This window comes from Danaus plexippus, chromosome 2 (assembly GCF_018135715.1).
Source record: "Danaus plexippus chromosome 2, MEX_DaPlex, whole genome shotgun sequence".
In the NCBI taxonomy this organism is placed as follows: Eukaryota; Metazoa; Arthropoda; class Insecta; order Lepidoptera; family Nymphalidae; genus Danaus; species Danaus plexippus.
Window position 1 is genome coordinate 2,483,327 of NC_083537.1, and position 14,075 is coordinate 2,497,401.

General features: G+C 28.9%; 1 protein-coding gene across 1 annotated transcript in view; it reads right to left on the reverse strand.

Annotated features, from left to right (window-relative positions):
• LOC116765268 (clavesin-1-like) overlaps positions 1-7,177 on the reverse strand; it is a 20,465-nt gene extending 13,288 nt beyond the window's left edge. The window contains exon 1 of the mRNA XM_032654700.2: positions 6,915-7,177. Coding sequence (XP_032510591.1) covers positions 6,915-6,966 — 52 coding nt within the window. The 5' untranslated portion in view covers positions 6,967-7,177. The remainder of the gene's footprint in view (positions 1-6,914) is intronic.
• Positions 7,178-14,075: the final 6,898 nt, after the last annotated feature.

The following is a 14,075-nucleotide window of genomic DNA, read 5'->3' on the forward strand; positions in this document are numbered from 1 at the left end:
GATGGCGGACTTGCTAATAAGCGAAGTTGAAAATTAAATTGTACATAAAAAATGTGGCAAGAATGATTACATACTTTCAACAAAAATTATGAATATTAAAAAAATGTTGTCTTAATGATGATATTTAAAGTTTGCAGCATAGAGTAATGAGCAAGGTTTACTTAATATTTTAGCAAACGGTCTTTCGACAATGTTATAAATATTGAGTTTAATGTAATAAAATTTATAATATTCCAACACACTCAAAGTATCACTTTTATATTAAGTATCCTCATTATTCATTTTATCAAATGTTTAGAAACATGTTTCATACTAGTGATTTATAACACAGCACTCAGTACGATAAATATGGGAGAAAATAATTCAGACATAACAACGATCAACGCTCTTTGCCTATCGATACAAAATTTAAATTATTTATTTAGACTGTGGACTACATTCTTTAGTACTGAAAATAAGTCGTATTACTGAAATAAAAATCGCTAGTCAGTACAAAGTACAAATTTGTATATTTATTTAAATATATCGTTTTCTATGGCTGTTCTGATTTACATCTGCAAGTAAATTATAAGAGCAATAAAATTCATAGTCATACAGTATTTTCCGTCCGACGTACCTACATAAGCTCTATACACGTTGAAAGGCGTAAAGAAAAGTAGTATAACATTAAATATAATTTATATATTTAATCGTCTATTATAAAATTATTTTACGAAATAATTATAATTATTTCATCATTTGACATTTACAAGTCCGCCATGTTGGTTTCAAAAAGCGTCTCTTAGAACAAGGTATGCCCTATACAGCCCTCATAGTTTCGATAGTCTGTGACTCAGAGCGATGTTTGCTCACGTGCACCTGACCTAGAATGGCCGCTAGGTCAATGCGCCTTTCAAGTTACTTCGTAAAACCAGCTTTACTTTGTCCTTAGAATGTAAATGTATCGCGATGTGTATCAAGGGCTGCTCCATTTATTTTTGTTTCTTAATATTATCCAATGCTTTTCATTATCTGATCTTAGTAAAGAATTAATTATTTTTTCTTATTTTAAGCGCTTTTGCATATAATGATATCTAAGATTTCACTTTCATTTCGTCCGCCCGAGATCAGAGCTATTATAAAGGAACCGAAACGACGGAAATATGAAGATATAAAAAAATAAAAAACGCGTAGTATCGGAAAAACTTATTTTCATTTACTTTTAGATATAACTTTTTTATTTGACACTATGTTAGTGTAATGTTTATTAATCAAACGCATTACATTATCCTTGTAGCAGCTGCGTGTATTTCAACGCCTTATTTGTATCTGAACAAGTCCATGCCACCACAATTATATCGTAATGAGTTCTGATGACCCAGGGTTATATGCTGCTTAGAAATTTTATGATACGTATCTACCTAATTATACGATAAATATAATTTTTCACAGACTGTCCAAAGATTAATGAAAAATTTTGTGATATTATTTAATCAAGCTCTCGTAATGTAAAGACGTTGACTGTAGAACATTCATAACTATATAGAATAAAACATAGTCGCGTTCTCTGCCCCTGTATTCAATATTCATATGTACGCTTAAATCTTTAATATCGGATTTTCATGCGGTTTTTAATTCATAGTGATTAAAGAGGAAAGTTTATATGTATAATAATATTGGTTAAATATTGGAGGAATAATGTTATTTTCGAGGTTTCTAATGTGATGTCGTAAATAATAACATTTTTCCGCTTACATTGCAGGGAACCCTAGAGGATTGATCATAATGATGTACTTAGTATTGTAAACATTGAAAAGGTCTACAGAAAACTTAGCGATGGCATACGTCTACTTCTTATGGACATCCCGCAATAACTTATTTTGTCATTTACTTTTTACGACAAATAATAGCTAAATTTCGAAGCGATTTTAACCAATACAACATTAATCCTTATCCAATTAAATACCCTTAATACATTTCTGATTTAATATGGATCTATATGGCCCTTTACAGCATATGATTTAAATTTTAAACCTTACAAACCGGTGCGGGCCGCCATATTTTTATAAACAACGTTCACAGTTTTTAATATCAGCACTGCACCCGTGTGAAGCCGGGGCGGGTCGCTAGTTATAAAGTAATAAAGAATTATATATTGAAAATAATATAGGAATAACTAATGTAATAAATAATGTGAATAACTAGGACACTTAAACTGTGCTTTTTTTGTGATATTTTAATGATCACATTCATTTATTTTCAGGCTCAAACATACTTACTATACACTTAATACTTCAAAGGACGAGAATGCATACTAACATTTTTTTTAAATATTTTTTTTTCACATAAAGGTGCAATTGAAATGATTGAGATAAAAGGAAATGATGCTAATTCCTTTATGACATTGCAAGTCGATTCTAGACCAATCACTTTAAATGGACAGGTTTAAAAAATATCCATTATTTATAAAATAAAATTTGGCCAAATATTACGAAATAATATTAAAATAGAAAGTGGCAACCTTGAGCGAGCTCGCTTCCATCAATTCCGTATATTTACTGAACGGTAATTAAATATACTCTGTGCATTTAATGTATGCAAATGAAATGATAGCACGACACATATTTGGAAAGCCGCCAAAATTTCCATTCGTTCATTGAACGATTGCAAGTCATTACATTTATTATGTAATTTAATTCTCTATTGTGTTGCTAAAATATAAACGGAGATATGTTATAGATTTGCTAGTCGTCCTTGTAGACAACGTTTCGCAAAACTGTTTTATTTTACGAATTCTACGCAAGCCGGCGCAATCAAATTTTCAATAGACCGCTGCGTAATAGTTCCAAAACGTTTTTGCTCCCGCCCACTCAGCTCTTAATAATTCTGTGAACGGATCTCATTGTTATATGAAATACGCGTGTACTGTTCACGAATTAATAAATATAGTAATTAATTAATTGAAACCAATATATTGGTTTGAATAGTAAGTCTCGTGCATGTTAAATGAATGTGAGATGACTAATAAAAAAAAAAAAGTAAAATTTTAATTTAACACGATGGCAACATTGATGAAAAAATTTGACATATTTTCACAATGCAGACGAATTTTAATGACATTTATATTAACATGGATTGACCGAAGTGAACTATAAATAATAATAATAATAAAAAATATGATTCAATTTTAAAAAATGTTTAAAATATTTGTTAATATTAAATAGATTTTGGTTAAGCATAACTAAATATTAATTTTATTGGTCATATTTCGTTACGTTTAGAGCTGATTAAAAACAATCTATAAATGTAGATAATTAATAACTTAATACATCAAAATGATTTCCTCACATAGTTACACAATAGTTTGATAAGAGCCGATCGTGACTTTGATATGGTACGTGCCTTATATCAAGTGTTCAACAGATGTTTAAGGAAAATTTATCGTCTTTATCCAAACAATACAACCTTTTTTGAGACAAAGATATTTTATAACAACTTATTAACAGCATCTGTGAATGTGAAGTAATATTTTTGTCGAGGAAATAATTTTTCTAATTACATACAAAAACTAGTAAATTTATTAAGAGTAGAATTTCGCTTTAATAATTACTTTAAATATTTTTTTTAACAATTACCTATACGACATGAGAGTCAAAAATTACGTTTCATTTAAAATAATTTAAAACAAATTCCTATTATTTCTAAAAATTAAATGTAATGATCAATTATCATATGTAAAAATAAAAATATCTGTTCATAGGACGTTGCATTATCTAATGTATGGCGTGTTTTTCAATTGTTTATCTATGGAAGTGGGACAGTTCAAAGTTCTAATGTGGATGAAATTAAATATATTATATTAACAAAACAGTCATATGTTATACTGTTTTATCATACATATGTCTGTATCGATATATATATCAAAGAGAGAGAATCCATTATTCCCTTATTCTATACATGACTGGCTATTAGACTGAAAGGTATATACAAAATTATACTGTCTGTGTATCCAAAGTACTTCCTCAATTCGATAACCATTTGCGTTTGTCACACTGCATTTGCATTTCAATATATTTCCACATACAAAACAATATTATTGTGACATAAAATCGAGATGTATTTTGTAATTTCCAGCGATTACTTTATACGTATAACTAGAGAGCGGATTCTTAATGGGATTTTGATGCGTATTTTTATAATAGCAAATATTACTATTATTATTATTATTCATATATATATATAGTATCAACTATGAAGGAAGGTTTATATCTAATTAAAAAACTGATATATATCAGTTTACAGTTTCAAAAATACTTGTGGTAAATATACTGCCATTATATTTAATCTAAATTCATACAATAGATTACTATTTAGTACATTGACACAAACAGTCTGCTTTTTAAAACCTTTTCTCTTTCCGTCTGTTTTTATATATGAAATAGTTAAAAAAAATATCCCACTTTTATAAAACAAAAGTATATATTTGTAAGCAAACCTAAAAAACAAACATAAATATAGACGTATCCGCGGGAGGCAGCTAGGTTCATGTTTATTATCGTAATGTAGGGTCAACGAGGTCTATATATGTAGGCCATAGAATATAGATAGTATAAAAATCTATTATTTAGATCAAAGATGACTAAGTTCATATTTTATTGATAAACTATCATTGTGTGTAACATTTCAAGTAGAACAACGAAATATCGATTTAAATATTTTACCATTTAAAATTTAAACAATGAAAGTTATACTTTTAAGACAAAAGAATAATTATTATAATATATTGCTTTTTTTTAAATATCCATATACAAGAACGTTGTTACATTCAGGAAAAGTTATTTTTAAAAATAAATAGTTCCTATATTAATTTTTTAAGACATAATTTATTGTATAATCTGTATCGATGTTTTTATTTGAATAGGGCATCCTAAAGACTTTTTTTTTATTTTGAAAACGGAAACTCTGGTAAGAAAAATATTGTCATTTATCGATTTAAAATATTACGTATTTTATAAATTAACAGTTGTTTTGAGACCAACTGATTGTTTAATTCATAAAAAAATTCATATATTTTTTTCGAGGATCCAAATTAAGTAAACTTTTAGTCATTCGGACGATAAATACAAACACGACCTAGCATTCGTCCCATTTACGAAACTCGTGACATTTATATAAAGATATTGGAGACGGCGTGAAGTAAGCGAGTAAAAAGTGTATGCGTATTCTAAGTTCGCGTCGTCACTCGTCACTACATACGTAGCGTTTCCCGTTACATATTCAATGACCTACGTTAATACTGTCTCGTGAGACGGCTTATTAATGAAAGAACTGTTAACGCACCGTATGTAGTCTGACGATGCCAACTTAGACTAAGAATACAGCACAGGAATCAACGTGTGCACAGCCTTCGTTGTCCTTTCCTCGTACTGATGAATTATTGATATCTCATGTTACGTACGCGCAACATATTAAAAAATAAATAAAACTCCCGGTGAAATATCGTTGTATGGATAAGATATCATATAACGAGTGACGGTGCTGACTCCGCGGAACGAACACCAAGCCGTGTGAACCAGAAGATTCCTGATACCACTCAAGCAATGGAATGGGATTGCTATCCTAACATCGGGTCAATCGTGTAGTCTTAGGTATAGGTTATAAGTTTTAATATGTAATTCTTATTATAATATACATATAAGTAAGTTTCGTAGTTTTCCTGGAACCTCCGGTTAGTGGTTGCCATTCTACATAATTCTCATGACAATAAATAACATGCACTTTAAAAAACAATCCTCACTTATTTTCATTACATTTTTTTCTTCGTAAAGTTGTTTCATTGGTACATCATTAAAAAAAAAACCCGGCACAGAAGTTACGAAACGATAGCGAGCGATCATAGAAACAATTACATATTAGAATTATTTTATTGATCTCCGTTTTAATATTACATTAGTTGTCTATAATAATAAATATACTTATATACATTAAATGAGATGCAACAGTATAGTCTTTTAGATTCCTATAAATAATGGTGTAATCAGTAATGTCTTAATCTCATAGTCTAGACAATGTTGCACTTTGGTTATTATGTCTGGCTGAAAAAAAAATTAATGTCGGAGGCACGCGTTATTAATATTATTAAACGATTTTTTTGAAATAAACAATAAAAAACATTCAAACAATAATTATACTTTAAAGCTTGTATCGGTAAAAATTTTATTTAACACGATCAAAACTATATAAAGTTGAGGTCACATCCGTGGTTTTATAGAATAACATTATCTCGATTACACGTTTTAATTGAATGCTAAGTTTCTACGTGGTTTAAATTTAAATTCATTTAAATTTTCTCTTGATCTTAATTACACGTTACTACTATTGAATACGTTATGTGCTCTTTGTTTTGTGTTTTTGTCTTTAAACGTCCGGGTTTTTTCGTCATCAAAGAAGTATGTGACTATAAGACCTTGTTTAAATTAAAACATATAATATTTTTAATCAAACACCCTAGTATGGTAACACTGAAACTATAATTTACCTCATACATAAAAAGTAGGGCGCAATTTATATGAATCATAAAATTCTTAGTAAAATTTATATTTTTTATATACATTTTCTTATTCCATTGCAATGGGAAGAAGGTATTAAGTGAAAATAACTGTGAATCTTGAAAGTAAAAAAACAAGAAAACATGCGATTTATTATTCAACTAAATTAAAAAAATTATTAGTGAAGTCGTAATAACATTTTTAATGTCGCAAATATTAATAAATATGCAATTAATAAACTATAATATTGGAATACGAAATTCGAATAACTAAACATTGCGGAAATAACACTAAACAATTACCAATGACTTGGTAGTCAAGGTTGTTATTAGGATTAAAATCTGACATTTTACAAACAAAAAAAAACTTGTGCGCAACAATACTCACTTTCCGGGGTAACATTGCGCAGGACAACTTTAGCCAGTGGTTCTGCCGGCATCTTGAATAGGCTCTACACCTTTTACTTTATTTATTTTAAGTCCAAGAACACTTTAATAAACGCTTTTTAAATTTATAAGCTCGATAACTATTGTATATCACAATGCGCGGTATATCATTCTTTTGTTTATATACAACGACACCGCAACACGCGTCCTTATGATCTCGAAGCCCGAACGCGACTGTTACAAGTTTGAAGTTACTATGAACTAAACCAAAGCGTCTACTAACCGTCACAATATTCCGTAGTCCTGACAACGTGCATTCGTTTATAAACTCGACCGTTTGATGTATTTGCGTCATATAAAGAAAGCACACGTACAATTGTACATTAAATCATAAATGTTGCAATATAGATCTGGAGATGATTGGTGGTGTATCTGCCAGTTGCGGACGGATAAATATTGATGGTAACACTGCTTATGAATATAGAGATAAGCGTACGTAATGTTAGACGAGTTGATTTTAAAAATATCTGTGTTAAGTTACGTTTGTTATATGAATAATAAAATAATATAAACAATACAATCTTTCCGATTTTTTTTAAGACGCTTTTAAAAAACGATTTAAATTTATTGTAATTGTTTATTATTATTTATTAACTTATTTATTTGTAATGTAACAATATAATAACACTGATTTTTCACACAATTATTTTTTATATCTAACTATATATATTTTTGCTGTCGAATAGTTTCAATCTATTGTTTACTCGGTAAAATCAGGTAGCTTAGTCATTCTGGCAATAGATCGGTATTGCAACTATTATATGCTTATACCTGACTGCTGCTAAGCCGAATATAAATATTAAAAAGTCAACCAATTGAAATATATATATATATTTCTATCTTTGAAACCCATCCAGTCTTAAATTTCTAAAAAATTATACCATGTTTATTCATAGAAATTTATTGAAGTGAAAAATGAATATAATAATGAATTGACTTGTCTATAATAAACGAATAATAGAATTGAGACAATAACTTAGTTCTGTGTTATACGTGTCCTGTCACCACAAGTTTGACTCTTTACATCAGTACAGCGTCTCGTTCATTCACCATGACATGACAGTCTCAAATTCGGTTTCTGATAAAATGTAACCTCTTGTACGTTGCATGAAGATAGAAAATTGGGACAAGGGTACAGATACAAATAAAAAGCAGGCTCAGGTAAAATATTTTTTTGACAGTACATAAAAAACAGATTATAATTCAATGAATGAAATAAGTTCGTCAAACAGCCGATATCAACGATCTCATGGATTTAATAAAAATATTAAAAATAAATAAGATTTATGTAGTTTTTTTTTTTAATTATAATTGTAAGTCGTTTTTGTCATAAAATTTTTAAACAATGACGAATGCAAGGTCACAGTCATGAATATTGTTCCCTCGGAGTCCAATGTTCGCTATGAATCAGGAGCGATTAATATAAATTAAATCATTTATTACGTAATCAATATGAAATATAACATTTTCTATTGTTTAATTTATCATAGCGTTGTTTTAGCACATTTCAGTATGGATGAGATCACGCATATGAATTATTATTGTTAATTTACACGGCTTTTAAAGTACTCACTTGTATGTTATACTTTATTAGAGATAAAGGTTTTTGAAATGATTCCCTTTTTTTCAATTTGCATTGTGTACATCTGCCTTTCAATAATTTTTTTAACAAAAATAGTATGTAAGTCATAATTTTTCATATGTGGCCGTATTTTATTTATTTTATTATGTTTTAAGTGCACAATCATACAATCATGACTATGGAAATGATTTTGTTGGAATATAATGGGAATAATTATAAGGCTTTCCCAATTTTAATTTCCAACATCATTGTGCATTCTTGGTAATACGCAAAATGATCGGTCATGCAATTTTTTTTATAGTTCAGAGGATTCAAACACATAGAAAACTATACTGATCACAAATAATGAGAGGAGCATTATTAATACATGTCTGTATAGTGACACTACATACGGAGTTTCCAGTCATTCGTAAATCTTGGCTCAGGATAGTGTGAACATAGGATTTGGAAGGGAAAACTGGACACGATGCTTATGTAGTGTCATGCAAAACTTGTGGTAGTCCCTGAGCTAGTGAGTTATGATATTATTACGACACAGCCATTACTATAAAAGCGAAATACTCTTAAAACATAACTTTAGTGGATCAGATACGCCTATAAGGTTGATACGAACTGGGTTTACGATCAAGAATCAAATAAATTTTTATAAAGGCTGTGATTTACAGCTTCCGTTAATATCATGGTCAACGAAGCCTGATGCCTCGAGTGTTATTTTTATTTATTTTCTTTTTAAACATCTTTATTGCATTTTGGACCGAATAGTTTTTTTTTTTTTTTGGGTGGCTGTATGAAGTGATTTGTAGCATGCAAATCGTTTATAATTATATTTTACGGAACTATTGGCAGACAAGAAATGGTATAATGTAATTTGTGAAGAATTTTAATTAAAAAGTAAATTACTATTGAACAGCTGCTAATTATCTTAACAATTAGAGTGTTATTATTTTCGGTGAAATTTGTGAAAATAATTTTTTAAATGTATTTCAATCAAAGTTGTATCGAAATTATTTATTTTATATTGAAAATAAGGGCATATTTTATCATTATTTATGAAAAGGTAATAAATCATGTCGACTGAGTAGTAATAGTAGTAGGAAAAGTTGACTCATCTATTGTAAAAATAATCTTATTCAGAAGCCATTAATTGTAATCTTCCTATAACATGAAGAGCTGCACATAAACTGATTCTTGAAATTCCCAGTAAAGTAAAATTTCATTATTAATTTTAACCGTCTGTGCCGTATAGTTTACTATCGGAACCGTAGTTCTATATATATATTAAAGTAATTCATAATATTTCGATATGAGTGCGACAAAATATATAGTGTTGAATAAATTTGTAACGTTTTATTTTAATCCTTCTATCCAAACGCACCTTATTGCCTTACACGAATAAGTAGGCAAAAGTAAAATTGAATAATTTAACTATTCGTCTAATCTTTCTCAAATTTCATATTCTTTAGAATGAACTAAAATTACAACTGCCACCTAGTGGTAAGTAGACACATTAACATATGACATAGCATATTTTTTACAAACGATTTCAAAGTTTTAACAAGAGATGGCGCCGTCACCAATCTTTAGAGGACATTTAATATTGATGCCATTGCACTATCACCGGCGGCAATGAAAATTTCAAGGCCACAAAACGGACGGACGCTTTCTTGCTTTGTTTTTCTGATTATAATTAAAATCTTAATATTAAGGAATTACATTAATACTCAAATGACATGAAGATTACTAAAAGAAATGAATAGAATTATTATTTGAAATATGCAAGACTAGTGACTATAGTAAAAATTGTGAATTATTAAATTAAATAAGAACTTTCACCAAATATGAATTTAATATGCGGTAAAATATCAAACAAAACTATTTATGAGAGTGAGAGGAACTTCCGATTTGGTATTTTTTGTTGACGGTATAACGATTTTAATAATAACCCTCCGAGTTGTCATTGATGTAAATATTTTAACTGACAAAAACATGATACTTAATTGGAATTATATTAGTATAACCTCATCGTTTATGTTAGTGAATGCCAAAGATGCCCTTTACTCCTAGACTGGTCAGACTTGATTTGGATCAGCGTTATTCAAGAGGTTGCAATGGATAAGGCTGTTATGAAGCTGGTGGCTGGGAAAGGCGGAAGGCTTAAAACCCGTACCTTAAGCTAGTAATCAGCATTCCCTTTCGTTCATCTATGCTATATAAATACACGTCTCAAAACAATGATCTGTCGAAAGGTCATTCTTATATTGAACTGAGTAACTGTACTGAATTGTTCTACAATAATATATAAATATGACTTAATACTTAATAGAAAACTTATATTCTTTAACTTTAACGAAGGCTCTTGATGTATGTCCGTACTGTAGATTTCTTGTAAATTTTTACAAGAAATCATCAAACATGTTCATTTGAACATGGAGTAACTTTTAAGAATGAATGTAAGTGAACATGGAACATATCAAATACTTTAAAACTTTAAACTAGTAAACGATAGTGCTGTTTGCGAAATAAATCCACGACTCATATGTAAAATTAATCAATAATATAATAAACAAATAGTGTTTTTATTAGACTGCGGGAAAAGTAGCGAGATTTGTTGGTGTTGTTAAGAAAGAATAGGTATGTATGTGACTGTGTCTTAATATAATTAAATAATGAGAATTTCGTAATAAAAGATATCTGTTTCTAAAAAAAATAATTTACCTCTATATATATTGAGCTTGCCATGTTATTAGCAAAACTTAATGTATATTCAAAATTTAATCTTCATCTGTTACGTAAAAAGTGACAATTTACTTGCATCATTTGACACACATTTTTATTACAGACATTAGGCTGTAATGCGCAAATTAAAAAGGACTTGTCATTAAAAGAATTCTAATCTCAAAGATACAAATACATATGTATATAAAAATATATAATATTGGTATATATAGATACTTTAAATTTACAAAGTAAAATCTCACTCGCAGTTTTGGTAAGAATTCAAGTTTTGTCCTATTTCGAGACGGGATAGAGATAGAGATTTTTCTCTCATACCAACAAGGTCACACTTTTATCGTTTAAAATGATTTAAGATTTTTCTAAAGTCCTTAAAAAAGAAAAAAAATAAGAATATAGAACCTCTGTTTGGCATGGAAAACTTTTTTAAATGTGTTTTTAATAAAAATTTGTTTTCAACAAAAACGCGACTTTCGTTTCTAATATTGTTTTTTTTAATTAAAAATTTAATCGAGTTACTTAAAGCTACCTAAAGTCAAGGAATCGTTACGATATCGAATAAAAGAATACTTAGACCATAGTTAATCAATTGTTTTTCAACTGCGAAACAGTTTGCTTGATTGTTTACAAACACACTATTAAATAAATATAGACAAAAGCATTTCTTTGTTTATTGAATTTATTGGAGACATAAAGTTTTAAGCGCTTTCGCCAAATGGTGTTTATTTAAATAGCGCAAAATATGCGGCGACATCTCGGGAAACTTGACTGTCATTTTATGAGCATATGCATATAACGTTTATGCAAGAGGAAAAATATGCAAAATCACGTTCCATGCCATCTTAAGTTTTAAAGACAATTCTTAAACGCTACTAGGCTTAGACTGTTTTGTTTGATAATGTTTATTTATATTATATATTAAATAGGTGATGTTTATGTTTAAAATAATAGAAAATAATAATTGAATTAGTCATGATTATTTTCTGAACTGTATGAGTTGTTATGGTTTTGCCTTACGAGATTTCGATTTAATTACAATATTAGTAGAAGTAACTAACTAACAAGTTTTTATTAATAAAAAAATAAATGAAGAAGGTTGTTTGTTTACCGAGTGTTCGGTCGTTTTTGGACGTATATTTCGCGGATGATAAAAATATAGCATAAAGTTATATTTTTTGTATTTTAACTTTTAGTTAATCTTCGTTTTGAAACTGTAGATTTCAAAGAACACACAGACTTATTTATAATTGAGAAATTTGATAGTACGCTGTACTTGTGTGTGTAGTGCTGTACTGATGAGATTTAAAAAAAAAGCTACAAAGCCACTTGACATTACGTAGATATATATTTAAATTAAGAATGCAAATGTCATATTTACTCGTACACTAAAAATAAAAGAAAAAATATATTAAATTTGTTTTTGTATCTTTATTTTAGTGTACCTAGCCGTATTATAATAACAAGAAATCATAATATTTTTTAAAGTGGATTTGTTTTACTTAACATATGATTAAAATCGTTGATGAGTTTTTCAAATTAATATAGAATGCTCATTAAATTTCAATGTCAAAAACTAAATTACATTTTAAATAAAACTAGATTTTGCGGAGATTTATTATGAAACTATGTGTTATAATATTTAGCTTAGAAAAAATGTATATAATATTGAAGAGTGCTAATGAAAAGGCTTTGAAATTTATTAGGATACCCAACTGATAAAAGAGTTTTGCATTTCTATGAATAACCCGGACTTAACTAACGGTTGATTATAATTTAAGCCGTATTTTTTTGCAGTTATATTAGGATTTAAGGCCGTGTCTGCTGTTAAAAATAAAATATTAATGTTTTGATAAGCAAACAATTCAGTTGAGAAGACTATATTGTACCTACATATAACAAATACGTTAAAAAAATATTTTTTTCCTTTTCGTTTAACCGACTTTCTTCATGAAGATTCCATAGTCGAGACATTTTACGTATATGTGTATGCGTAAAAATCTTTTTTCTTAAAACAGCTGGATCTGATTGGTGAGTCTTTTTTTTTCTAAAATAGTTAACAAAGCATGGTCTGTTCATAATACGTAAATCTTTGAAAGTTCCTAATGATTTTTATATAGTACAAACAAAGAAATTGGCCATTATATTTCTTTGCAGATAATACTAAAACGTTATATCAATTTACGTAGGTAACATTTAAAATACAATTCTAAATCTCACTATAACCTACTATATGATTTCCACCCGTGCAGAACTAAAATCAATTAATTCCTAGAACGTATTTCGCAGGCAGTTTTAGTAGATTCGTTTCAAATTTGGTAATGTATAGAGATAGGAGCTTGGACGGTGGAGGTGAGCCTTTAACGCTCGTTAAACGCTCACCTTAAACGTACACCTGGGTCGCAAGTCCCAGGTACTGTTGAAGCTCCTCTCCCTTCAACGCGATGGATCCGGCATCCACACGGTGAATCCATGGAATGCTGAGAAGTTTCATCTCGTCAACCATCTTATAAATTGATGGTTGGAATTTGAACACCAATAACTAACTGTCCAACATAGAAGCTTTTGCCTTTTCTCATTCATAACCTCCATTAATACTATAATACAGTATTTATGAATGAAAACTGTATAAAGTGTATTAATGCAGTCTTGGCGTGAGCATACCACTTGCAATATTTGACAATCAGTTATTCGTCATAAAATTGTCTAATGATTTAAAATTTGTTTACAATATTGTATAGAAAATCGTATTATTTCACGCAATAACTGCTTTTTTATCTAAGTTATATT